We start from the raw sequence: 27603 nt of genomic DNA, 5'->3' as shown, positions 1-27603 counted from the left end.
AGTAATTGTTATTTTATTTCAATAGTGTATTACATAATGATAGTTGCAGCAATGCAGATATGGACTATATTTAAGTCTGGCTTAGAGCAGTCAAATTGTATATAGTGTATATTAAATTATTATAATAATACAGTAAATATTAAAGTTAATAAATAGTTTTAGTTCTGAAGCAAGTCATTTGTAGGTACATCTTTAGCTAGAGGTATAAAAATGTGTTCAAAATTGTGGATCAGGGGGTAGGAAGCAAAATGATCTCTGTCGGTGGCATTTAAAATGGTGTTTGTTTCATATCCAGCCTACACCTTTTTAGCAATGTTACATGTTTAAAGTATTTTAATATCATTTTTTTATCATTCATCATGTTCAAATACTGGTTATCCAAAATGTTAGAAAAAAAAAACTGACAATCTACACTGTGTGGTAGCTAAACTAGGTATGACTACAAAAACACTCACTAAAGGCATTACAAAAGCATAGAGCATAGTTCTAGAGGTAGCATCAATTTTTCAAAGTAATGACAAATGTCTTGATATTCCTGTCTTTATCAAACTACTTAACAGTATTAATAGTCATGTGCTCTTGGTTTATGTAACAACTATCACTTTAGTAAAGCAACAATGGGAGTTAAATTGTCAACATTGCACAAATACGGAAAAATGCTGATATATATATATATATATATATATATAAATAAATATATATATATATATAAATTTATATAGGTATCAAATTAGGCAGCGTTTTGGCAAAGCGTTATGCATCTTCACCTATTTACAGTAACTGGTAGCCTGATTAAGATCCACTTTGCTGACCAGTAGCTCTCATGATCATATTATCCTTTCATTTAGAATTTTAAAATTATGCTCTTTCTACAGTATAATGTCATTGTTATGAGAATAAAACCTTCATTAAAGATGGGAAAATGAATCAACAGAGAATATAATAATATATATATATATATATATAGATGTAGACCCATTAAGTTTTAAATGTTTTTTTTTTTTTTTTTAGAAAAGCTTCAACTTTAAAGTTGCATGTTCTGCAAAATAAAAAAAAATAAATAGTTTTGTTAAAAAAAACTATACTACTGACTACAGATTATTCTGTTCAATAATAAGTGAAATTGTAGGTCAGTAAAATTGATTAAAACCTTAAAAAATGTTGTCAAAAAAAAAAAAAAAAAACTTAAAATTACTTTAATGTTAGCAAAGTACCAACTATTACAGTATTGTAAACAAAAGCACATTTTAAAAGCAACATGCTTCAGATATGTTACATTATAACAAGTGCATTTAACATTGAAATAATACATCTAACTTTAACATTACAAGATATTTTATGTCAGATTAAAAAACAAATAATACATAAACATGCCTTTATAACAAAGTAAAAGTGACAGCTATAAGGGATATCACATCAGGTAAAGTGTACAGCATAAAATTAGCACCTTAATATGGGACTATACTTGCAAATATGGAAACAAAATTACCTTAATATCAGTACAATCTTAAACATCATTTTAATGTTCAAGATTATTAAGATGTATAAAATGGTTAAATTCAGCAAAATATACAAACTTCTATTAATTTTTAAATTAGTTTTAAACTAAAAGTCACCATGCAAAGCACAGATTTTGAAGACTATTTTCTACTGGCTATTTGTGATGACAGACAGTTTAAAAAGTGTATCAATTTTTAATGATAAACACAATGTTACACTAAAAAAAAAATATGAAAAAATGTAATGAAAACAAAGTGAATTATTTAGAGAGAAAAACTTTAAAATAAGCATAACTGAGATTGTAAAAAATTAAGAGTTGTGCAAAATTAACTTCAATCATCATCTTCAGGAGGTCGATCTTTATATCTGTCTTGTCGAATTTTCATCAATCTCTTTCTGGCATCAATAAGTTCTTTTTCTTTTCTTAAAATCTCTTCTTGAGCTTGAATTTCCTGAAATGAGCAGCAGATTTCAGCAATAAAGTACACCCATGGATTACAATCATGACAGATTAATGCTCTTATTAAGTCAATATTTCTTACCTGTGCAATGCCCCCAACCATTCTTTTATTGACAGTTAAACTAGATTCATCATCATTGTAGTCTTTAGCTTGTTGAGCTGCACGCACTAGTGCTTCAGTTGCTCTCTTTACAGCATTGCCAGCAGACTGGAATATTATAACACCACTTTGAGATTTTTGTCAAAAACCTAATGCTTTATTAAATTTTTGGTTACAATCACCATAATGAACATACCATTTTTTTAAAACTTTAGCCAATAGAACTTTTTCAAAGGTTGAATAGTTTTATCACTAATTTGTTTCAAATTTTAATGAAAAGTTCGGGGTGGGTGTTTTTTATATTGAATATTTTTTTTTAATAATATATTCTGAAATGGTAAAATTTTACAATTGTGCAATGTAAATAAAGTAAAATTATATTTCAATTTTGTTCATAAATTAAAAAGTTATCAGATTTTACAGACTAATATGTTCACCAAAGTCAAAATAAAAAACATACCTGTAACCGCTGCATTGCCATTGATCCTGGGTCAGCCTTGACCTTACATGCCATCAAGAGTTGAGCTGTTGATCCAGCTACCTCTTTAGCTGAAGCAATCAATCTTTCTTCACTGGCGTGACCTTGCACCATAGCATTGGCTGCCTCACAAAGGCTATGAGTTGCTGCAGCAACCATTTTGGCCTAAGAATGATTAAACATTCAACGCTCATTGTCAAGTATATTGATATGTTCATGTGTTATTGATAAACATGTTACAGATAAACTAAGATTGGGTATAAAAGTTGGAACTAGGGCTGTGATGACGCTAGTTTAGGTCAAGTAGAAGAAGTTAAAAGAAACAGGCTATAGCTAGTTGGTTAGAGAGACCAATGAAAGTACAGGAGCTGACCGGTCACATGGGACGGTCAGCTGTCCACTGAAGCGTGGGTCTGCAGTTAGGCCAGGCAGTTGATAGTTAGCTAGCAAAGAGAACGATCAGAGTTAGGTAGAGACGGTCTGACATATGTAGAACTAGGGAACAGTTAGATAGAAGTGGTAGTAGTATAATGTAGATTAGTTAGTTAGGAAGTTGATTATGTAAATTTTTAATAAAGAACATTATATTTTGACTTGAACTTGTGTTGGATTTTCATCTTCTTCAAAACCCCCACCCTCACAAGGGCTATAAAATAAGGGTACATTTTTGTAAATCACATTGATGAAAAATGAATTCAAGTTATAATTTTCCCTTAAACACAAAACAAAAACAACTAAATACATCACAGAAATACAATTTTATAAAAACAGCAGTCAAAGTTAACACTTACTCATTCCTTCTGAAAGATATTAGACATAATTTAAACTGGAGTAAGATTGGTATCACATTTAATTCTATGAGGACTTTAAACTGTTCAGGTACCATAAATAGAATACTGTACCATAAATTTTCTTTTGAAGATTCTACAGGCTAAGTTTAAGCCAATACTTGACCACTTTATTTAGACCTTATTCTAGTTATTTTAAGCTAATACAGCATCTCTAAGCAACTTACCGCAGAAATAAGGCCTTGTGACCACTGACCATCTTCATCAACAGCATGTCTAGTATAAGTTGAACCAACTTTACCCTGTGCCACAAGCTCTCTTTGAGCTGCTGATGCAGATTTAACTAATGCAGCAGTTGCTGCAGCTATAGATTTGGCAGCTTCCAAAATTTGCTCTTCAAAGTCAAGATCTTCATCAGCTTTCTAGAAAAAAATATTGTTTAAAACTAAAATATAATCTTGTAAAATAAACATATAAATTGAAATAATTTTTAAACATAATGCTAAAATTTGCATGTGTTTATTACATTATTATTATGAATCAAAATGAAAAAAATAAAGCTTCACTTTATACTTGTTTGCTGCATTTGATTTTTGAATAAAAGAAATAAAGATTTGACTTTTTAATATATACCTGGAAATAAAACAAACTTGCTCAACAGTTATCCTTGAGGGAACAATAGAGGCTAGTAAGACATAACTATCTAGGTAACATACAAATTATTAGCATTCTACAACAAAAGGGTAATGGCAAGGATTGTGGTGGACTGACGACACTGATGACTATCCAACCTCTGTTGTGACATGTCTGATATCTGGTGAATTTGTACACACCACCAAATATATCAAACATATCTTACAGGTGTTGGTCTATCTACAACTAGGATATACACTACAGCCTCCTACATACTACACATACCAAACAACTTCATTTGGTAATGGAGCATATATATATATATATATATATATATATATATATATATATATATACACATATATATATATACACACACATATATATACACACACATATATACACACACATATATACACACATATATATGTATACACACACATATATATATATATATATATATATATATATATATATATATATATATATATATATATATATAAGAACTAGCAAAGAAAAACCAATGCAATAATTGTTATTAAGTTATTATAAAAATAGCCTTTAGAAATAAATATGTAGAAAAAATGTTTGCAGATTATTGAGTTGTAAAAAAAAACACAATAGAAAAGCACACAACACAGAAGTTTTTAACACTTAGCAGTAAACACATAAAGAAAGCTGTTTATACAGATGGAAGGTTTAAACTAAAATTTAAATTCAAGCATTCTACTACAATAGTGCAAACTCTTAAAAAAGAAATTTAATCATCAAGTTGAAATAGATTTTACCTTAGCTTGCTGCCTGGGCTTTAATTGGGCAAGTTTCTTTGCTGCAGCTTCAATAGAGCTTGCAGCAGTCAGCAATTCATTTTCAGCAATAACAGTTGGATCATCAGGATCCACCCAGTCAGATCCTAAAAAAAGTATTAAAATTATTACAATATTCTACAAAATCTTGACTTAAAAAATAGTTTATTATGCTGAAGATAAATTGTAAATTACGTAAACATTACTTAGTATTGTTGTATATTTTGTTACATAAAAAAACTTAAAAAAAAAAAAAAGGGTCATATTTACCACAAATTTTTACATTAAAAAAAATTACAATAATAGTTAAGTTCTGATAATCTTTAAATCACCCTTTTCCTTAAACAAACACTTTTCTTTTAGCCAGTTTTAGCAGTATTGTATTATACAATAAAATTTAAATACATTTAGAAAATTAGAAATTTTAAAAGCAAAATATAGCACAAGAAAAAATATCAGGGCCGCTTTAATTTTTAATTTACTATATTGTATTGAGAAATGGAAAACTGATCAATCTAATGTTGTTTTTTGATGGACTAAATATTTCATTGGACCATTCATACTGAGCATGAGATTTCTAATAGCCTATTACTGGTTTCAATGTATTCAACAAATGAGGATAATGGTGAACAAAGCATGCAAACCTCTAATCTATGCATGCATACATGCCATAGTAGAACTGATACCTCAGAGATATGAAATTCATAACATAATTGAAAGGAACATTATACTGTCATTATTCAGTCCATCAGTCTGCTGACTGCCAGGACAAGATAAAATTTTTATTTCCTTAATTAAATAAAGAGCAAATAATCCAGTACAATGTGATTGTGAGGCCACTAACACAGGGGCAGAATATTCAGTTCATTCGAATTTAGATTGTCTTAAACATGCATCATTCAATTTAGTCAAAATTTAAAAACTTTATAGATTGTAAATTACATGAACCACTAACTACTATTATTAACAAAACAACAATTTTGTACTTTTTTTTAACAATAAACATCCAGAATCTGTGTGAATATTGATAACTTTTCTTAACAATTATGACAGCATTTGCATAAAGAAGTGTAATATATCAAATCTTTTTTATGTTAAATGAAATATTCTATTAAGAAAAAAATTATGGAGGTTTACAACACAACATTGAATTGATGGTTTTAAATAATATTGCACAAAGGAATGGACAGCTACTTGGTTAACATCTAAAGGGATAAAAAATAAAAGGTTCTCAAAAATTAGCATTTGAACTAATTATAATCTAATCATTAGTTAATTTAAAATAACAAGTATTTAGAAGTAATGTGAAAAAAAATGCATTCTATATGAATAAAATATAATGATTTTGAGAACCTCTTTCTAAAATTACTATATAAAACATTACAATAAGTTACCTGCAACCCAATGGGACCATCTGATTTCTAATGTGTCTGAGGGTCAAGGGTCAATCACACACATCAATAAGCAGTTTTTTAAAATAGGGGTTTTAACATAATCACAAAGTTTTAACTTAAGAAATGTCTTATATTTTTTTCTTGTAAACAACAAATACAATACCACTGTTAATGTAAATTGATTATAAAAATCACCCTGGCTATAACAACCATTCTACCATTATAAAGGAAATGGTAAAAAAATGTGATTGAATCTTTTTCTTGCTTCTCTGGTAAGACAAACAGTTTATTCTGCAAATAGCTAACCCATCCAATGCAACTTCAGTTAATATTATTGAATCATCACAATATGTAGAGTATTTATTAATTCACTAATATCAGTATTTAACTAACTAATATATCAAAGAAGAAAAATGCTTTTTTTAAAATTAAAAATGTAAAGCAAACTTAACAGATTAGCTTGGGACCAGTGCCAGAAGTTTTAAAACAAAAAGTTATGAGGAAAACAATAGTTTAAAACATTATAACCACATTAAAACTGGGACATTTGCCAAAAGAAGTAGAGGCAAAAAGAAATCAGGGGAATTAATATGGCAAGCAAAAGAATTATTTTTAAGTGAAAACTTGAAATTTTGCACAACTTAAAATTTCTGACTTATGTACTCACCACCCACTATGTAGAACAACAAAATAAGAAAATACAGTTAATTTAAATAAAAAGTGCATTTGTACTACTAAACGTTAGCAAAATAATAAGTAAAAAAAGGCCCAAGCAAAAATAATTGTGAAAAACTCCTTTTCACGAGGAAGTCTTTTTTCTTCACAAGATGGAAATTGTAAATGTTGATAGTGATAATATGAATGTTTATCTAGGTCAGACAGTGGTAACTCCTAAATATGAAATAGTGAATCCTTTAGAGGCAAGGAATAATGTTCATTTAAAAAAATGTGTTTTATGTAAATAAAATCTAAGAAATACATGATAATAGTTTAGAGTACAGAAGCTGTAATATATTTTTTACTGTTGAAATTAAACAGACAATTGCAATGTAGAGCAACAAAAGCAAGTTAATTGTTCAAAGTTGGCGTGATCGGGGCGGTACAGCTCATGGTTGTTAAATCCAAAAGTCCAGAGATCAAACCCATGGGCAGATGAGGCTTGATAACTGGGGACAGCAACCCATTTTGGAGAGAAAACTCCAAAATCAAACAACTACAGTCTTGTAGTTTGTTCTTGGGTGGACAAAGGCTATGAAAGAAAATCCAGAAAGAAAAAGCAGGCTGAAATCAGTCAATGACCTATAAGGTGCTTAACATGTTGACAGGTGATACTTAATTGGGTTGGAGGAAATCCATTCCAAAATTATAATTAAGAACGAATAAAAAGAAAGAAGTTCAAAGTATTTCTGAATGGCTAAACATTGAGTAGATTTACATCTAAATAGGGTGTTGTGTCATTTTGATTGCTAATTACTGAAATCATTAGAAACATTGATGTAACATTAGATTTTAATTTAAAAAATTGTATATTCAATTAAGGATATTTAAATTAGGTTTATATTACTGATTTATTTTGCTTCAATATTTTACTATTATCTTTATATGATTTATTCAAATGTTTGACACAAACAGCGGCACTTATTGGGCCTCCTTTTAACAGGGTCATCTCCCCGCCCGCCCAAACAATATATATGTATATTTTTATCCAAATATGTAAACTTATAAATATCAACACTTATAGGTTGAAAATTTTTTAAAAGAGTAAAAATCTGAATAAAAATTGGAACATCAAATACATTTAAACTTAATTTTGAGTACCCTGAAATAAAACGATATTATAACAATTTACTTTTAATTATATTTATATTCTATTTCTATAGAGAGAATATTTGTTGAACTACTTGTCCCTCACCTAGCACTATTCTGCAACTACCCAGAGAGTCACACCTCTTAGGATGCTTTTAGTCTATAATATTAAATTATATTTCTAATATCACAAAAAAGATGAGAGTGAACAATGTATCCAGTGACTATATCACATTTCTAATATTTGTATAAAATTGGGTCCAATTTTCAAAACTGGTTGATAAAACACTGGGCTTAGAAGCAAAGAAATACAACAATATTTTAGTAACAACATTTAAAAGAGACAACAAATCAAAAAGTTGTTACAAATAGTGGAAATACACACACCTCTCTTAAATACCCGTGGTTGGCAATCTTCCATGAAATCAAACGGAAAGAATAACAAATAATAAAGATTTGCATAGATTTAAAAAGATTGTTATAAAAATTAAATGAAAATAAAGAAATTTTGAAACAATGAAAAGTGCTGCAAGTCTTATGCTTCTCATAATTTTAAACTTTTTATATACTATTCTGAAGTGAAAGAGTTAATTTAAGCAGTTAAGTATGTATATAAATTATTGAACTTATCAGTGGGTGATGTAAATAGTTGATTTAATATGAGAGCTGATGTTCTGCTTTGCACTACTTGAGATCAAAATCCAGGAAGACTAAAAGTCTGATTAGCAGAGCAAGCAAGAGATGTTTCATTGAAAAACAGAATCAGCAGTTAGTTCTAAATGACCTTTGGCAAAACAGGTCAACTAATATAACTCTTGGTTAAATCCTATATTGCACGGTAGGCAGAGTCCATGATGCAGATAACCACTACCAATTCAATTGAAATATTAGAATGCTCCCTAAAGCTAAATTATACTATCATTTCTCAAGAACTACACAATCATATATTGAAAATGTAGTATAAAAAGCCAACCGACAAACAACCTGTATAAATAGAATTTCTTGTTAACAATTGTTTTACTTCTGGGAACACAAGACTTTCTGCTAAAATTGCCCAAAACAAAAAGGTTGGTGAAAAATATTTGCATTTTTCATAAACAATAGAAAATGTTTAAAATAATGAATACACAAGCTGGATGTTGTTAGATTCTGCAAACTTACGACTTGTTGCTTTTCTAACAAAAAATGAACAAACGTTGATTTGAGCTGAAACACAAAACCCAAACTATAGAAATAATTTAACGAATACACCTTTTAAATCCTATTTGACTGTCCGGTTTAGGTCTGTTTTATTTGAGTATTAAATTGCTCATTGAAACCAACATAAAAAGATAAAATTAAGGCAGAACAAAAAACCATTTTAAAATCTTTTCTATTGATTAAGACACTGAAAATTCTTATCTGAAAATGCTGCTTCTGTAAAGATAATTTAGCTGCTCACATAAAAAGTTAATACATAGTAATCTGTGTAAGTATAAAAAGCAAAAGTGTTATATCAAAGCTATGTGAGGCAATACTAGTGAATTTTTCAGTCTCAGTTTATAAGTAAAGTTTCTTATTATAGACTGAAATACTCTGGTAGTTTTCAATATACTGCAGCAAATATTGAAATAATAAACATTCTAAATAAATATTTCTATGAGTGGCTCATGCTATTACTTACACTTAATTGAAATACATAATCTAACTTAAAGTTTCTAATTACCTTTGATAGCCTCTGCTGATTGAACCAGCTCAGTGACAGCATTTGCTACTTTCCGTGAAATAACAGAAATTGTTTGTTTGCCTTCTGGTGTGGGCTTCATCACAACCTGTAAAATGAAGTTACCATATTTTTTTTGAATGGTTTCTTTATTTTAAAAATCAAATTTAAGTGAAAACAGTTAACCAAAATTAATTAGTTAAAGAAAAGCAAGTATAAAAACAAAAATAAATAATTGAATTTCTTTATCAAACTATTTTTATTAAACGATTTTTCTCTCTATACGGTATATAAAAAATAAAAGTCGGATGCGGTTCGACACCGTTCATCCAAGTGCCATGAAACTTTGGAGAATAGATGAAAATACTCCCGAAAAGGTTTCTGTGGACAAAATAATTAAAATTTGATATAGGCGCTGGCCACAAGGGTGCGATTTTCGTCAATTGGCGCCCAGAGTTCCAGAGCGGCTATGTTAGCACTTGGCATCCGTTAATCGTGCATGCTGCATAGCGGGTAAGGGGCACTACTATATTTAGCATAGCCGTACTACTATATTCGGCGGTAAAAATGCAACAGGTGCAATGCCTCGTAGATTGCACGACCTGAAGCACCCCGGACTCACCTGCGAGCACTATGGCGCCTACGTTTGTTTAAAATAAGGCTATACACTAAAGACAAGATGGGCAACAATAATCGTTGATTATATTGAACCAGGCGCGTCCTCTGGTGCCCCTGCAGGGTTCGATTTAGCGCCCTGGGTTTTCCCATGAGCGCAATGCACCTAAGTTTGTTCTAAACAGTGTGATAGACAATGGATAAGCTTGGGCAGTCGCTCAATAAATTGAATCAGGCGTGTCAGCCAGCGCCCTAGTAGGGTGCAATTCGGCTGAGAACAAAAATTTCAGTTTTGGCCCCCAAAGGCTAACATGGGCCGTTGAAGGCCCTGTAATAATTTTTTTTGAATAATCGGATAAATTAACTAAGGTTAGATTATTAACTGGTTTGTTTCCTTTTGTCCATAAAAAATCCAAACAATTCCAAAGCCTAAAGTTCTCGAAATAATGAAAATATTTTTGTAAAAAATTAAGTTTCGGAGGGCAACTCAAATCTAAAATATAAGTTGCACTTCTAAAAAACACTTTGTAACGCGAGGAAATCCTTCTGTACAGTTTCATCATTTTGTGAATGATGCTATTAGCATCTATTTTTAGATGATTCAATCAGAAATTGAGATCGAGCATCTAATAATACACCATTAGCAATGCTAACAAATTGCAGAATTCACACTGATGTTTATAACGCGTAAAAAAAAAAAAAATTGTCTATGTCTTCGAAAAATTCTGTTGGTTTTTGACACTTTAGCGAATGACGCAATCTGCATCATTGTTTTAGATGCTATTGGGCGCTCTGGGTTATCCTGTAAGCAACAGGGTGCTTACGTTAGTTTTAAACAGCCAGGGACCTGGAGCTCTCAAGAGCACACCTCTACGTCCCTGACACCTGGGAGTGTCACCGAATTGTGTTCTACCTCACTATTATGGTAAGTGATTAACGTACACTCAGGGCTTTCATGCGGCAGGTAAACCCATGCCTCTATAAATATGATCCAAGCGCAGGCATTGTTTTCATTTAAATTTAAACTCAGTTTAAGAAAAAAAGGTCACTCGTCTAAGAATACTGGATTGGTAACACATTGATGAAATGCTTCTTATATATTTCGTTACACAGGCTAGTTATAAATAAAATTAAAAATAATATATACCTAATTTTAATGATAGTGTAATAGTCAACATGCGGGGTGGATTCGAAACACATCATGTGAATGTTAAATTTTTATGTTTTAATTTTCCCTCATAGAAAGTGCAGTGTGAAATCCCCTACACGTGATTGGTTCTAATTCATTATTATTAGTTTGTTGTTAGCTTTAATAATTTATTCATTTATTATTCAAATGAGGTTTGACCTCAGAAAATATAGAAATAAATCAATGTTTTAAAAAGACAAAAACAAGTAAGCTGAAGTGTGAATGATAAAATTGTTTTATGGGACACAGGGCAGGTGAAGTAGAGTTCACCTGTTTCGTGACCTTACCTTATGAAGGGATAGTGTGGTCAGACCCATGCTCAGCCGAAAGTGGTGTTTTTAAAAGACTAAAACAAATGATGGTCTTACTTTATGTGACCATGTGTGACAGTGAGGAGGGGAAAGATAAAAAGTGTCAAACAAAAGTGACGTCATTTATGGATGACCCTCAAAACCCAGTTATCCAAGGATAACGGGTAGTTTAGTAATGCACTATAAAGAAGTAATACACTTCTATTTAAATAACTATAAAGAAAAGCATGGAACGCTATTGGATACCCTACTAATATTTAGGAAGAGACCAACGCTTTTCTTTATAGTTATTTAAATAGTAGTGTATTATTATACATTTAAAGAAAATAATTTATTTCCTCCTTTTTAGTGCATTTTTACATAAAAGATTGTTATTAAAACATTTTTTTATCCATTTTTTTTCAGTACGGCAACATTTTTAATACAATTAAATCCAATTAAATCTCAGGCTGTATTGTCATTGGGTCTTGACCCACATGCCCAGTTTGAAACTAACAGCTCATTTAGAAGTGCTCAAAATTTCGCTCTGTAGTTTCGATTTACAACAGACAAAGCACGAAAGACAGAGGAAACAAATAAAAGCTTGTAAAAACAATATAATTTTGAGTACTTCAAAACTGACATACATTTACATTTTTTGTGCGATTAGCTAATAAGTTTTTGATGATTAAAAAACTTACTAGATGTACATTCTCAAGTAGCTCTTTGTAGGTCACAGCAGCAGTGCGTCCAGCATTGATGGCCCTTTTCTTAATCTCAGATGTCTCAGCAGTGGCTGCAGCACCCTAGAATAAGAAAACAGCCTGCTAAGTGATATTACTCTATCCCATTTCAAAAAGCCTTTACAAAAAGTTAATATTTCTGCACAAGGCAAATTACATGCTTACCTCATTAAGAAAAAATCATATAATAAACAAACCTTTACAACACTGAGTAAGTCAAAGATAGCTTTTCGACCCATATTAGCTGTACTGATTACATCTTCCTGTCTTCCGGAGTTGCCTGCTGCCACAGCTTTTGCTGTAGCTGTGGTGATTGGCTTAGCATATCTTATTAAGTCTTCGGCACTAGCTTTCCTGATGACATCATCAGAGCTGTCAAATGCCTAAAAGATAAATATAAATTTTAGTTACACTTTTTCTATGTCCGTTATTTTCTCTGATATAGTTTGATAAGTTTAATACAGAAACACTTTATTAAACATTACTTTGATTTCTTGTCCAATTGCTTCAATTGTTGATTCCAAAGCTCGGGTTCCTCGAACAGCTTCATCTTCTACTGTTTTCACAGTCTTTAGTAAAGATGTGACATTTGTTACCATTACCTGGATTTGTGATAGAAAGAATATTTATTTAAATCTTTTAAATTTGTGTTAAAATTACTGTTTTCAAAAGTACAAAAATAATTGAAAGCAATTTTTTATATATCAATTATATTTGCTTTTTTAAAGACCAGGGTAGAAGCAGAAGCACAATGGTTTTTTCCCATCTTATTGAAATAAGCTACATACAAATTACAACAGAAATGAACAGCACAGAGATACAATGTACTTACTAAACTCAACTCCTGTATTTAAAATCATGTATTTCAGAACATAGTACCATAATCCAACCAATGCAATAAATTTTAACGCCCTACATCTAATGCTTAAAACTGCCAACAAGTAAATAAACAAATTTTTTTTATCATAAAATGTGTTTATTTGTTACAAACAATAACTGCTATCTATCACAAGTACAATCACAAAATTAACTTAGACATAATAATGGATGATAACTGTAACTGTGTATTTTAGATTACATAACTAAGTACATGATTTTAACATTTGAAAAGGATAAATCTATAGATTACTATAAATGGCAAACTAAAAAGCTTTTTTCAACAAGTTATTTCACATAAATAACCAAAGAATATTTTATAAAATACACACTAATTAAAAGGTATATTAAATAGTGCTATATAATTTTTTTTCTTATGGTTATTATAAAAATAAATAATAGAATAACTATTTCATTAGATACTTTCACACAATAATATGTTATTTTGAAAAACAATCATAAAGCTTCAAATCAGTACAGTTCAATTATTTTACAATAAAAATGTGTAGAAAGTAGATAGTTTAAAAAAAACCCAATAAACTTAAGTACAAATGTAGAAACTAGGCTGTGAGGTTGGCAACATGTGTATTATGTAATTTCTATGTGATCATAAAATATGTTTTTCGACCAGATGGCATCGTTATTAAAAAAAGATATTTCTTTTATCATATACCAATCTTAAAAAGTACGTATACTATTTATACTATAAATAATCTGACAGCATTTAAAAATTGAAATAAAACTGTTTTCTAAATTTCTATTAAAAAATCTGCCATTAAACTTTATAATTGTTTTACATCTTTTTAGCAAATGATTTAGCAAAAAAAATAGTTTGAAATAGACTGATTAACTGCCAACTTCCCAGCCCTGATTGACTTGATCTTTCCTTTTCTTTTGTAATAGCGATGTTTATTATGTAGAATTATTCATAAATGAAAAATATTATTAGAAAAACCAAAGACAACACAATTTTTAAAAATATTTTACAAATTATTTAAATTAAATATTGAAATCTGGATATAATTTACATTTCTATTACATTGTATAATGATATAAGAATAATTGCACAATAACAGACAGCATTAGTATAAAGTAATAACTAATTACACTGACATGTGTCATATGTTTTATGTTATTAATAGATAAAAACATGCCACTAATTGAAAAAAAAGTAGAAAATGTAACTAGTTTTTTCATTAGTGGTCACTGATCCAACCAGGTTAGGTGCATGCTGGTATAGCACATAAATACCGCACTTCTGTAGGATTTAGCTGACGTCTTGTCTGAAATATTGCCATAAAAAAGTTCATGCATTAAGTACCTTCAAAACAGTGGATTAAAGTATCAATAACTGCAATTTTGAATTGTTGCTACTAAAAATCTTAACCTCATAGCTTTTAATCATCTTAAAAATTGTGCCTGATTTTGATAAGTTTATTGTTTGTTTTAGTTAGTATTGTCTCTAGTGTAAACAAACACAAATAGCATTCATTATTAGTTTAGTTTGTGTAGACATTAAAGGGCAACACACTCTAACTGGCCTAAAATGCAATGATGACTTGTAATCATTAGTTAAAACATGCAAGCAGGTTGTTTAAGTCATAAAAAATAAGCCTTCTAGGCAATATACTCACAAGAGTAGTGGCCTTGAACTTGAAAGTTTATCCACTCAAAAAAAACCACTTATAAAATATATATCAAGCCTTGTGCTGGTGTTAATTAAGCAGCACATTGTTGAAATCAATCAGCTAGAACAGCCTAGTAAAACTGTTTAACACCCTCTAGTTTGCATACAGCATAGCTTAAAATACATAACACCACCACTGTAGTATTGTCCTTTAACTTGGCAATAATACTGTGGGTATTTTGAAGCTAACCTAAAGAAAACACAACCTTAATGCTTAGGACTTAGGATAAACAGTTGATTTCAAACAAAGGACACATGATACAGATAAAACAAACAACTATCAATAATGGTACAAAATATAGGCAAGCCATTGTGCTTGTGCTTCAGGGTCTAATTGTGACACATCAAAGAAACTGTGGACAACAATAACATTCTTTTGATAATTTTTTAAAATTTTGAGTAAGTGAACAAAAACCAATTATACCTGGAATATCTTTAACACACATTTTACCAAAAAACGATTATTAAATGCACATGTTACTTACCCTAAAGAGAAATGTTAACCTGTCCACAATCACTAATTACTTTAAATAAGTTTAGCATTTCTTTGATGTGCACAAGATAAAAATCTTAAATTTTTCTAAAGAGATCAACAACAATGAGGAGGCAGCGGGCATGTTTTAGTGGGGTTAGAGTAACATGCGTTTTAATAAAGTATGTATCTCTAAAAACTTGCATTGCAGAAATGCTTTATTTTTCTAAACAAAAAAGTTTTGTTATCTGTCAAATGGAAAAACCTATCTTAATTAAAAATGGATATATTATTCTAAAAAGAGAAGAACATTTTTACAACTTTTAATTTTATAATGATGCCTCACTAAACTTTTAGAGAATTATTTAGCAATTATACTGTAGTAGTACACGTATAACTAATCTGTAAGATAAATGTGAATTTTTTTGCACAATAATATTATGAGAATTAAAAACTTATATTTCTTTTTGTCCAATAGGTTTTGTAACAAAATGTATCAACATGTGCATTTAATATCATAGCTTTAACTTTTTAAATCGATTGATATGTCATATTGTAAATTGTCAAATCTTAATTGGTCCAATCGCTGATACAATTTTGAAAATACTAATGTTTGACCTAAGCAGGTCAAACATTAAGGATGGTGAAGCAATTGTAAAAAAATCTAATATAGCAGTATTAAAGCAGGAAACATAAAAATCATTCTGCCACTGTAAAAGTAGTAAGCATGCACTGATCATATTGACTGCCATTATACAGGAATATATCATTTAAGAAATCAATGAAAATGAACTGCAATCATAATTAAGTAATTGATTAAGTGTGTAACATTGCCTACTAGAATAGGTCAAGTCCCATTCCAAAAGGTAGTTATTTGTGTGTATTTTTCCCCCTGGAATTAGCATATTTGATTTATTTATTCTCGAGATGAGTTCACATGCATATTATTAAACTTTTCAGTTTAATAATATGTATTTACTCAAGATGTATTTTGGCAACAACGTTGTTGACAACAACTGTAACACTTTGCATAAGCAATTATGAACCATATACAATATATTAATTTTTCAACTCTAGATTGCTACATTTTTAAAATTCATCAACTTTATTATTTAAAATTTTTTTTTTTTTAAGATCATGATAAATATTTTTGTCTACTTATGCTTATTTTAAAAAACGAGAAACTGTAAATAAAAAATTAATCATAAAATGAGAATTCTTTTAGAGCCCCTATCTATATACTGTTCCACATAGATAAATCATTAAAATATATATTAAATTATTACCTTTGCTGATTCCTTGAGAGCAAGCATTGCTGGATCATTAACAGACTTTCCAGATGCATTTTTTGTAGCACTGATAAGGTCTGATAGAGCTGATGCTACATCTTTAACAGCATTAATAAGTAAAACCTGATTGAAGAATAATATTCAGATTAAAATATAAGACCCCAAAAGCAAGGAAAAGCATTTTTTATTACTTGCACTTGTACCCTTTTGAAAGTGGGATAGGATCAAGGATATTTTCAATCATTGGAAAAGTCACATCCCTGAGAATTACTAGTAAATTTAAAGGACAATATATATGTTCTAAATAAAAAGCTAAGTGGCTAACCTGGGCTTCTGGTTGTTCAGAGCCAAGAGACGCAGCTCCTAGCTTGACAACATCAGCCAATCTTGTGATGGTCTTAACAGCACACTGTGCAGCTGCTGCAAGTTGTTCCTGGTTAGAAGCTGCTCCAGCAACCAGAGTTTTTGTATCTTCAACAAGTGCTTTTGCTGTTTTTAAAATATTTTCCCTAAAATATCAAGTGTTTGTGGTTATATTAAATTCAAAACAAACTAGTTGTTTAAAAGTAACGAAGTAAATACCAAAAGCCAATCATTTTTGCCTGTAATTTAATTCAATTAGCTAAACAACATTGATATAATTATTTGAAAACAATCATTAAAAAGTTTTACTGATCTCTTCATCTAAAAAAAATAAGATATTGTAATTATACTTTCTGACTCAGTAATTAGAAGAAGTTGTAAAAGTAAGGAATTAGGCAATTCCACAAATAAAATATTTCTGGATAGATAAATAAAAACTGTACTATATTAAAGCCGTGAAGGGATTTGAATCCCTGTAGCATAAATAGTGTCAATCTTTCAATGCACTTTCAAAGTTCACACAAAAAAAGTATAAAAACCTTTATAATAGTAAGCTTTAAAATATGCTGAATATATATATATATATATATATATATATATATATATATATATATATATATATATATATATATACCAGCTGCATACATGTGCTCCGCCACGGTGAATCTTTTTGGGAACAGAACAAAGCCAAACACAAACACAAAAGCACAAACACAAAAACACACACAACGCATACATAAACACAAAAGACAACAAATGCAAACATAAAAATAAACACAAACACAAAGATACAAACTCAAACCTTAACACACACCCAAACACAACACAAACTCAAACACAAAAAAAACACAAGCACAAATGCTAATCTATATATATTATTCTCTTCTGGGAGCCGCTAAAAAACAAGCTGTAAACGCGATTCCTACCTCCCCACCCCTACATGATCTTAGTGAGCTGTGTTCACTCTAAATGTTTACAAGCAGAGCCAACGATTTTAAACGTAAGGGGGGGGGGGGGGGGGGGGAAAGAAGGAAGGGGGGGTTATGGTCCTTAACGAGCTACTTATAGTGTTTTAAAGAAATATTTTCAGTGTCAGCATTGGTACTGTCGAATTCACAAATTATGAATTACTGAAAAGTAGAAAATAAAACAACTAAATAGCGGCGTATGATACGCCGCGGGCCGGCTCGTTTATAATATTTAGTTGAACTACTTTTTAAATTATTTCCCCTTACATAACTATTAAACATTTTAATTAGTTTTTTTTACCCTACTGTTATTACATTTGTATCAATTTTTTTCTAGGAATTTAAGCGAAAATATTATTTGACATTGATCCATTTCATTTGTTTTAGCAATGTTGGTGTATGCAAAAGAGTAAAACTGCAGAGTATAAAAAATTGAAGTCGTTACATAAATAGAACCTACTTCAATAATTATAATAATACAATGTGATGCAAGTAAATTCACGGCATGTGGTGTTAACTTTTATGGTTCCAAAATCTATCGCGATGATGGAAGGACAGAAGAACAGACTGACACACTACCATTCGCTTATATTATATACATACATATTCACATTTACATATATACACATATACATATTTATTTATTTATATATAGACTTACATGGAAGATACAACCCCCAAACCATTCAAAATAATTCTAAAATGGGAAAAATTGAATTTCCTAACTAAAAAGGAAAAGAAATTACCTTTGATCAGCAAAAGACTCAGAACCTTCATCATTCAGAGTTCCAGCTGAAGCAAACATAATAGTTGTGTCCAGATCTCCAATAATACCACTTACAGTGCTGGCTGCATTAATACATGCCTGAGTACCCCTGGCACCTGCTTGTAAGGCTGCCAGAACATAGGAAACCTGGACAAAAAATATATTACGATACAATGTGTCTGTGGTGATGTCAAACTGAAAATTAAGAAAGGTGTTTGTGGAATGAAGTAAACTATGTGTGTGTACCCTGTTGTATTGTTAGACAGTGTCAAGTCTAGCTGGGTTTGCTGGTGTGTATGTTGTTGTACTGAGTGAACGAGTGTACAAGGGAAGAGACATCAGTCTGAGGTAGTGATTGGAATAAGGAAGAAGTGCGGTATCAAAGTTGTCAATGAGAAATAGTTGAGATCTAACCCATTTGATTCACAATAACCCAAATAGCTTGTGTCTAATGGTATCAGCATAAAATACTTGCCCATTAACAAGCTTAAGATATTAAATAAGAAATAAAAATATATTTCCTCCAACACAATTAAGTATTACATGTCAACATGTTATGCACCATATAGGCCGCTGACACAAGTTTCGGCCTGCTTTTCTTTCTGAATTTTCCTACATACCCTTTGTTCCTACAAGAACAAACTACAAGGCAGCAGTTGTTTGATTTTGGGGTTTTCTCTCTCCAGCTATTGGGGACTTATCGGTTCAGCAACCAGGAGCTTTACCAGCCCAATGACTAAAAATTAAAGCATTTTGTAACCAAAAAAGGAGAATCTCTCATAATTATTAAATACTTTTGTTGGTGCACAAGATTTCGTGTATAAAATATACATGATACTGAATTATTCATAGGAATTTATAAAATAATTTTTTTTGATAATGCTTTTAGCCTGATTCATCTAGGAAAAGGTGATTCCTAAATTCATAATAAACTCATACAAAACTTGAACACACTTTTTCTTGAACACTCCTAGCATGATCACTGAGCTCTTTTATTGAGTATTGGTCAGTTGGATTGCCTTGGAGATTTCCAGCATCTTGCACTAATTCCACACAAGATTTGCCAAGATCTTGAACTGTTGATCGAATTCTATTTCCAATCTGTGAAAAACATTTTAATTATGTAATTCCTAATTTGTAGTACTGCATATCTTAAACTGTTACAGATATGAAAAAATATTTTGCAGTTAAATTAACCTCACAGGCAAAATATGAGCTACAACAATAAATAGCAACTATTGTTGCTTCATAAAAAACTTATATTGACAGTGTTTGGGTGAAGTCAGAAATTATTTAATTAATTATTTAATTATTTAATTGAGACCTGGTATTAACTGTATATTAATGCATAAAATTGGGTTTCTTCCGTTTTATAATTTGGGTTTTATATATTACAGGCAAAGTAATAAATGCCGAAATTCTATAGAATGCCAAACAGGGGACTCAGCAAAGTGTAGGATAAGCTTATTCATTCCAGAAAATTTTGCAGGTGACATATATATCTTGGAATTTTCAAATTGGCTATTCACATTATTTGTATTTATTTAATTTGTGCTTTAAGCCTAGCTATATAACAAAAAGTTGAAAAATACAGCAAGACATAATCATGAATGCTTAACAGTTGAGAATAATGAGATGAAGCTTACTTCTGTGTTATTAGATGCTTGTGTTGCACCCAAAGAATCATTTGCTAATGCAGCAAAGTCTCGAGTAAGCTGATTGGCTAAGACACCCAGCTGCCCTACATTTGTTGTTGATTTGCCGATCTGGAAAAAGAAATTAACATTTTTTAATAGTATGATCTAATTAATTCAATTTTTTTAGCTGTAAATTGATTTATTTAATGCTGGCAATATTCAAAAACTAAATTTTAAAAATTTAATGGTACAATTGTAAATATCAGCTAAAACTAAAATGTAAAAAATAGAAATTAATAATACATACCATATCTTGTGCTGTTCGCGCAATCTGTTTGGCTAATCTAACCATATTTGTTTGGTGATCAACAAATGAAAGACTTTCAATGATAGACATTCTATCAATCTGTCGCTCATCTGTCTATTAAAAATATTTTAAAAGTTTTTTATTATTTGAAAGATAACAGCACATGAAGTATTGAAAAAATCAAATCAACTTACTTTTGCAATAGATTTAGTAATAGTGTCTATCATACTGTTGACAACACCAGACTGTGAAGCTGCTTCTTCCATTGTCTGAAGTAGATCTTGAAGAACATCTTTCATGTCATCCGCTGCACTGTCAATGGCATGGTGAGCATGGGTAGCCTGCAATTATTTTATTTTTATTGGAAGGAGCTTGGGTAAACACAAATAACGAGAAAAATATATGCTCTTTAAAGGATGTACTTCAGCAACAAGTAATTGAAAGTTACCTTTGGATTGCCTCCTCCTTCTTTACAAGCATACATAAATTGTAATGCTGATTCTGCTACTGTTTTAGTAAGATCAAGAATATTCATTTGCTGTTTGGAGTTAACAGTTTTGCTGGCAGTGCCTATGGCTGATCTTGTTAGTGGTTCAAAATATGAAGATACAGTAGAAATCTGGAATTTTTATTAATAAGAATTTTTCTTTTTAAATCCACCAATTTAAATTTGAACTGGAAATAAAAACTAAGTAAAAGACACAATTTAAAAAAGATAGCTTGCAAGTGAAAACTAAAAAAATTAAATAACATTAAGTGTAAGTTCTATGAAGTTGTGATTTGTTAAAAATAAATGAAAGTGAAGTTCCCTTTTCGAACCTGTTTCCTGTTTAAGTGTTTAAGTAATACTAAAAATATTTTTTTCTTTTTTAAAGTAATACTAAAAATATTTTTTTTTAAGTAAAAAAGTTACCAAATGTCCCAAGTTTTGTGGTTCTTCCTTGGCAGCTTGCCTAATAAAGTCTATCCTATCTAAGATTTCTCTTGCGCTGTTGATCATTTGCTCCTGGTATGCCTAAAGTATTAAAACAAAAATTTCAGATGCCATTAATTTGCAATCATTAAACAATAGAATAATCAATAAATAATACACCATATTGAAGTAAATGCTTTAATTCTGATGTAAATAAAAATAAGAATTACTTACTTTTAAAGATTTTTCATCTTGAGGTTTAAGATTCTGGCTGATCGCTGCAAGTGAGGCCTGGTCCAAGTCACGTATGACCATATTCAGGTGTTCAATAGCATTGTCACATTGATGCTGACCCGGCGCCATATCCCTTGATTTTAAAAATAGATATATGGTATATATTTAACATTCTGATGTATGTACTATGCATAAAAAATTTATAGTACAATTATGTAGTAAAACATACTTTATCGAGGAAACAAGAGATTTTATTGCATCAGAAATGTTTTTAGAATGATAAGAGTAGATCTGGTAGATTGCAGGATCTTTTGGATGGACAGCTAGTTGCTTGGCTGCTTCTAACATCCCACATGCTCCATTTATCATATCTTTGCCAGCTCGGGTGATTGGTTCTTGAGCTGATCTGGCCTAAAATAAAAGCAATGTAAATTTTTACAGACTTGTATTGAATTTTATAAATAAAAGAATTAGTAAATTAATAAAATAAATTACCTGCATGCTAATCTTAGCTGATTTACTAGCAAATTCAGGAGATGATGCAAAGGTTGTGAGTTCATCAACTGCACTAATTAGGGGACGTGCAGCCTCGGCACACTTTTGCCTGTTCTCTTCAGTAAAATCACTGTCTAGTGCCTATACAGATGAAAAACAAAAAAGAAACAGTTCATGTAAGAAGTGATAGATGTAAAAAAAAAAAAAACAAGGAGATGGATATAATTAAGAAGTCACCTTGATAGCTTTGACTAAACTGGCTGTACTGTTAGCAACATCTTTAGCACTTTGAACAAAATGTCTTTTGGCTACAGGGTTTGCTGTTTTAGAAGATGCTAACCGACATGAGTTGCAGAGAGATGAAGTATGTTTAGCAACCACAGTGGCAGCAGACAACACCTATTTACATAAAATAAAATTTAATTTTAGTTTTAAAAACTCTTAAATCAAATATTATTTTCTTTAAATTCTCTCAATAAAATAAAACAGACATTTATGTTAGAATAAGTTTAGTAATTTAACAAATTTGGGCTTTAACACTGTACACAACTGTATGAAAATCCCTACATACATTTTGTAATAAATGGAGCAAAAATACATTTATCTACTTAAACTAAGAACACAATTAGTAATCAGTCAAAAGAATCTGTCTGCATAGTCAGAAAAACAGGCAATACCAATAAATATTTTTATCAACAGCATGCAGTCATTTTCTGTAGTAAACATGCACCAAAAGAACAAACAAATATAGCCTAGACTTAAGCACACATTATTTTAAAATATATATGTGGATTGGATAGTGTTAAGTGTCAAGTTTAATAAAGTCACTCAAAAACCTATGTAAACAACTTAGATCAAGTAGTTCAAGAGTACATAGTTTAAAATTTATAGAATAACCCATACACATTTAATTCTTAAAGTGAGTTTTTTTTCAATACTTTGTTACTTTTCTAAGCTTCTGATACCAGTAATTTTTTATCATGTAAATCAGGGGTCTCCAAACTACGGCCCGCGGGCCGGATGTGGCCCGCGAAGTCCTCTCATCCGGCCCGCTGAGATATTTTTGTCCACGGAAAAAACGTTTGTTGGTGATGGCTGAGGAACTTTGCCCAGAAAAATCAAGACATGCCTGGAAGAAACTGGCCCCCGAACTGAAATTTGATAGTTAATGCGGCCCTCGGACTGAAAAGTTTGGAGACCCCTGATGTAAATCATTGTGATCAGCAAGATTTTATGCAATGATACAAATGGGTTATTTCTAACTGATGTTTAGATATAATGAAGTTATTTTCTGGGAAGGTAAGAAAAGCAATTATGCAAACTGTTCAAAATAGATTACAACTTGTAGGCTACACCTAAAATGAAAATTAATTAATGAAAATACTTTAAGAAGTGTTTTACTTGAATTTGCAAATGTGAAGAGATTTTTAAAAAGTAATTAAAGAAAACAGTGTTTCACATTTTGAGCAATCATGCTATCAAGAGAAAAAAAAAAATTGGGAAAAAAATTCCTTGAATACCAAATATATCTAATAGGGAAAATTACAAAGGAAAACAATACTGGGACAAAAAAATACTGAACGTAAAATTCATCAGTAATCAAATCTGAAGTTCACTGTTTACAAAAACAGTCAAAATTAAACTACATAAATTGTTTTTTTTTTACAAAGTAAAAGTTGTCATTTGTAAATGATAAGTATACTAATAGCAATGCTAAATTTTCAATTACATTTTATAACGAGACATTCAAAACTTAAAAAAAGAGAGAATAAAAAATAAACAATACACAAAACGTGTGGGAAAAAGAAAATGACAGAATGGGGGGAAAAAACTTACTTGGTAACAGATCTGAAAGAATTTATTTATAAATTGAAGATCATAAAACTAAACATATCTATTTTGTAGTGATGGTACAGATATTTAAATTACAAACAATAAGATAAATAAAATTTAAAATCAGTACAATCAAGCCTGGTGTAGTACTATAAAGATCTGAGTCAACCACACCATGAGCACAGGTGTTGTAACTATAATTTTGAAAATAGTGAATATAACCACTGCAAAACTAAAAGCCACAGCAACAGGAATTATTTTACAAACTATAGACTGCCAAGCTAATTCTACTTCCAAATTATTAACACTTAAACATCACAGTTAAAAATAAAAACTGGATAGTTCTACAGAAACTGTACACAAGCATCATCTAGAAAAAGCATAACTTTAACCAAAAGAAATAATATAGAAATATAATTTTAGAAATATAAATGTAAGAAATTCATAAAAAGGAGCACTGGTATTTTTAACAAATAGCCAGTGAAAAAGAAGTATATCTTACAATATACAATTAACAAATAAAAGTAGACATTTTAAACAGCTCTTTTTCAGCAAATAATAATAAGTGCAAAGATGTAAACATATTATAGATGTTAAAATAAACTGCTGTAGTTATAGAATGTTGAATGTAAATTAACAGTAAAAATAAACTTCCCCTATGACTAAAACTCAGTTGACGATGTACTTAATGTCTGCTTACAGAGATCTGCATGTTTGAGTAGAATTCCTATGATATATTTACTTCTTTTACTATCAACAAATGAATAGGTATGAAACTGGTAGACAACATAAATTCTATTTTTTACTTTTATACTACTTTTACTAAATATTAATACTTGCACATATTTTTGCATTGCATCTTTTAGCATTTACATTTATTGTTAAGTGCTGAAGAAGGTTGGGGAATAACATAACTAAAAATAAATTAAATCAAATTGTATTTATTTTCTGTAGAAATTCCAAAGAAACAACTGGTGAATCAAGTAAAACTGGCTTCCTTAGAAGAAATAGCACAATATTTTCAGTTTTGCTCTCGTGAAAACATGATTAGCTTACCATAGAACGCAAATTCCATGAAGCATAATACTTGATAAAAGATTGAAAAAAAAATGTTGTTTTATCAGTGTCCAGATTATTATTTATACAGAGATAACCTCAAAAGAGATCACACAAATATGACAAAATGAAGAGTATTGTTTTCATATAAATAAACAGTAGAAAACTTTTCAACCTAATCAACACAAGACATATAAATGAGTGTACCTCTGAATGATGGTTTAAGCTAAGCATTCAAACATAATACTATCAGTATCAATATGGACTGTCAGTCAGCAGTACATATTGCTTTAGACAGTCTGTTTTTGTGCTGAATTTAAATGGGGTTTACATTTTATTTTTATTTTGTAGCACAAAGTGAGTGGGTCTAACTAATTTCCTCATTTGGTCAATTTCCTTCCCCAGCTCATGAAAATACCTATTATATATTATACTAGTACAGTGAGATAATATACAAGGGGTAATTGCAGGGGTGTGTCTTGCTCCTAAAGTTAATATAGCTATGCTAATTTATTTCATACACAACTGCTGTACATGTTGCTTTTTTGCCTTTAAAATTCAAATTTTTAAATATATATAACATTATATATATTTTTAAATATATATAACATAAAGATGGATGTTTAGAAAAAAAGAAATGTCAGTTTTAGGACATTTTTCAGTCAAAGTTGGAAAAACCATTTTCAAATATTTTTACACATCAACATGAAACATTATTTCAGTCTTGCTGTTTTTGCAGTTAAAAGCTGTTAACTTACTGAACTAAATTCTTAAACAAAGTACCTCATTAATTCAGCATATTTTAAAATTTAAATGCTTCACTAAATGACACATATTTTTTTAAAATCACATTTCTTCATTAATATTTTACATTTCTTCATTAACATGATAATAAAAGGAGCGGGAAGGATACAACAGCATAAAACAATTGGAAAAAGTAACTTTAATAGAAAGTAATCTACATGAAAGGCAACAGATATTCTTTCCTAGATGTAAGCAGTATAGTTAAGAAGTGTGTTAATAATGCTTAATGAAAGGAGGGTTTTAATTTGTTGTGTTTATTAAGTTTAATTTAATTTACTTTATAATAGTCATGCATATTCTCTTTTATTTTAGTAACAAGTAAAATTTTAGCAATGATACAAAATTGTAGTTTGTTATTGTTTAATTTTTATAATCATGTTAATTAACTGATTGTAATTAATGATTAATATTCAAATAATATATTTTTAGGATTGATTTTATAACATCCAATTAATGCATTAATCCACAATTTACATTTTAAATTAGACCATAATTAAGTTACTATTTCTTTTTTTTTCTAAGACTTTTGTATTATTTTTGGTCTAAGACCCCCCCCCCCCCCCCAAAAAAAAAAAAAAACCAACAGTTAAATGTAAATGTGGATTAATGTTGACAGAAACATACCTGAGCTTTTGTGTTGCTACCCTAAATAATGATGCATTATGTATTGACTATAAACCAACATTATAACTTTATCATTTAAAAAAAGACATTATAAGAAGCAAATGTTGCTGAATTTGTTTTTAATTTCATGCCAATCTTAATAAGATTGAGGCTAATAATACAAACCCTTTTATATTAAAAAAAAACGTAAATATGCAACAGGCTTAAATACACATTTTCTAAAGCATTCATTAAAACACACACTGATGCAAAGTCTAAATTTTAACTAAAAATTAGATAATCTCTTTCCTTAACAGATTTTTTAGTACATTGTAAAGTAATTTTAATCAGAACAGAATTTTAACTATTTAAAAAATTAAGTGGTTTATTTTATATTCATTTGGCATTGCACTTCAAGTTAAAAAACACACCAGGATCGAGATTATCTGTAATATTAATTATGAAAAAACATACATTCATACTACAAAACTTGCACAAAGTTAAAAATAAAAAACTAAAGTTATTAAAATTGTAAATCTAAACTTGTTTCAGTTGTTGAGAAATGTCATTTAAAAAGACCACCATTCTTTTTGCTCTGCTGAAACAAATAAGATTAGCAGCTGAATAGTTCAATATAACAAAAGTAACTCACCTGCTGTTGTGAGCTTGCTGGATTTGTCAGATTCTGACAAGCCATCTGTATAGCTTGATTAGCACGAGCAAACTGAGTTTGGTCAACAACACCTGGACGTCCAGGTTCAGAGGCAGGGTCAGAAATACCAACTAAGTAAGCAGC

The 27603-nt window shown here is 30.0% G+C and overlaps 1 protein-coding gene across 13 annotated transcripts; it reads right to left on the bottom strand.

Annotated features, from left to right (window-relative positions):
* LOC131928444 (talin-2) lies at nt 1-27603 on the bottom strand (the record flags this gene model as incomplete). 13 transcript variants are annotated; one of them, XM_059284486.1, is given in 27 exon segments in its annotated part: nt 1-1952; nt 2043-2168; nt 2521-2703; nt 3554-3748; nt 4748-4872; nt 6160-6195; nt 9127-9171; nt 9671-9776; nt 12463-12567; nt 12702-12887; nt 12990-13106; nt 16826-16951; nt 17154-17337; nt 18906-19072; nt 19880-20026; nt 20572-20691; nt 20870-20983; nt 21064-21210; nt 21318-21488; nt 21783-21884; nt 22017-22149; nt 22246-22427; nt 22512-22652; nt 22749-22910; nt 25401-25430; nt 26829-26849; nt 27460-27603. In XM_059284486.1, coding segments are annotated over 27 exon segments (3435 nt in total), but the record flags the coding sequence as incomplete, so codon positions are not given.

Source organism: Physella acuta, unplaced genomic scaffold (assembly GCF_028476545.2).
Source record: "Physella acuta isolate Inbredline_101_S28 unplaced genomic scaffold, ASM2847654v3 ptg001503l, whole genome shotgun sequence".
Classification (NCBI taxonomy): domain Eukaryota; kingdom Metazoa; phylum Mollusca; class Gastropoda; family Physidae; genus Physella; species Physella acuta.
This window is presented reverse-complemented; position numbering and strand designations above follow the sequence as displayed.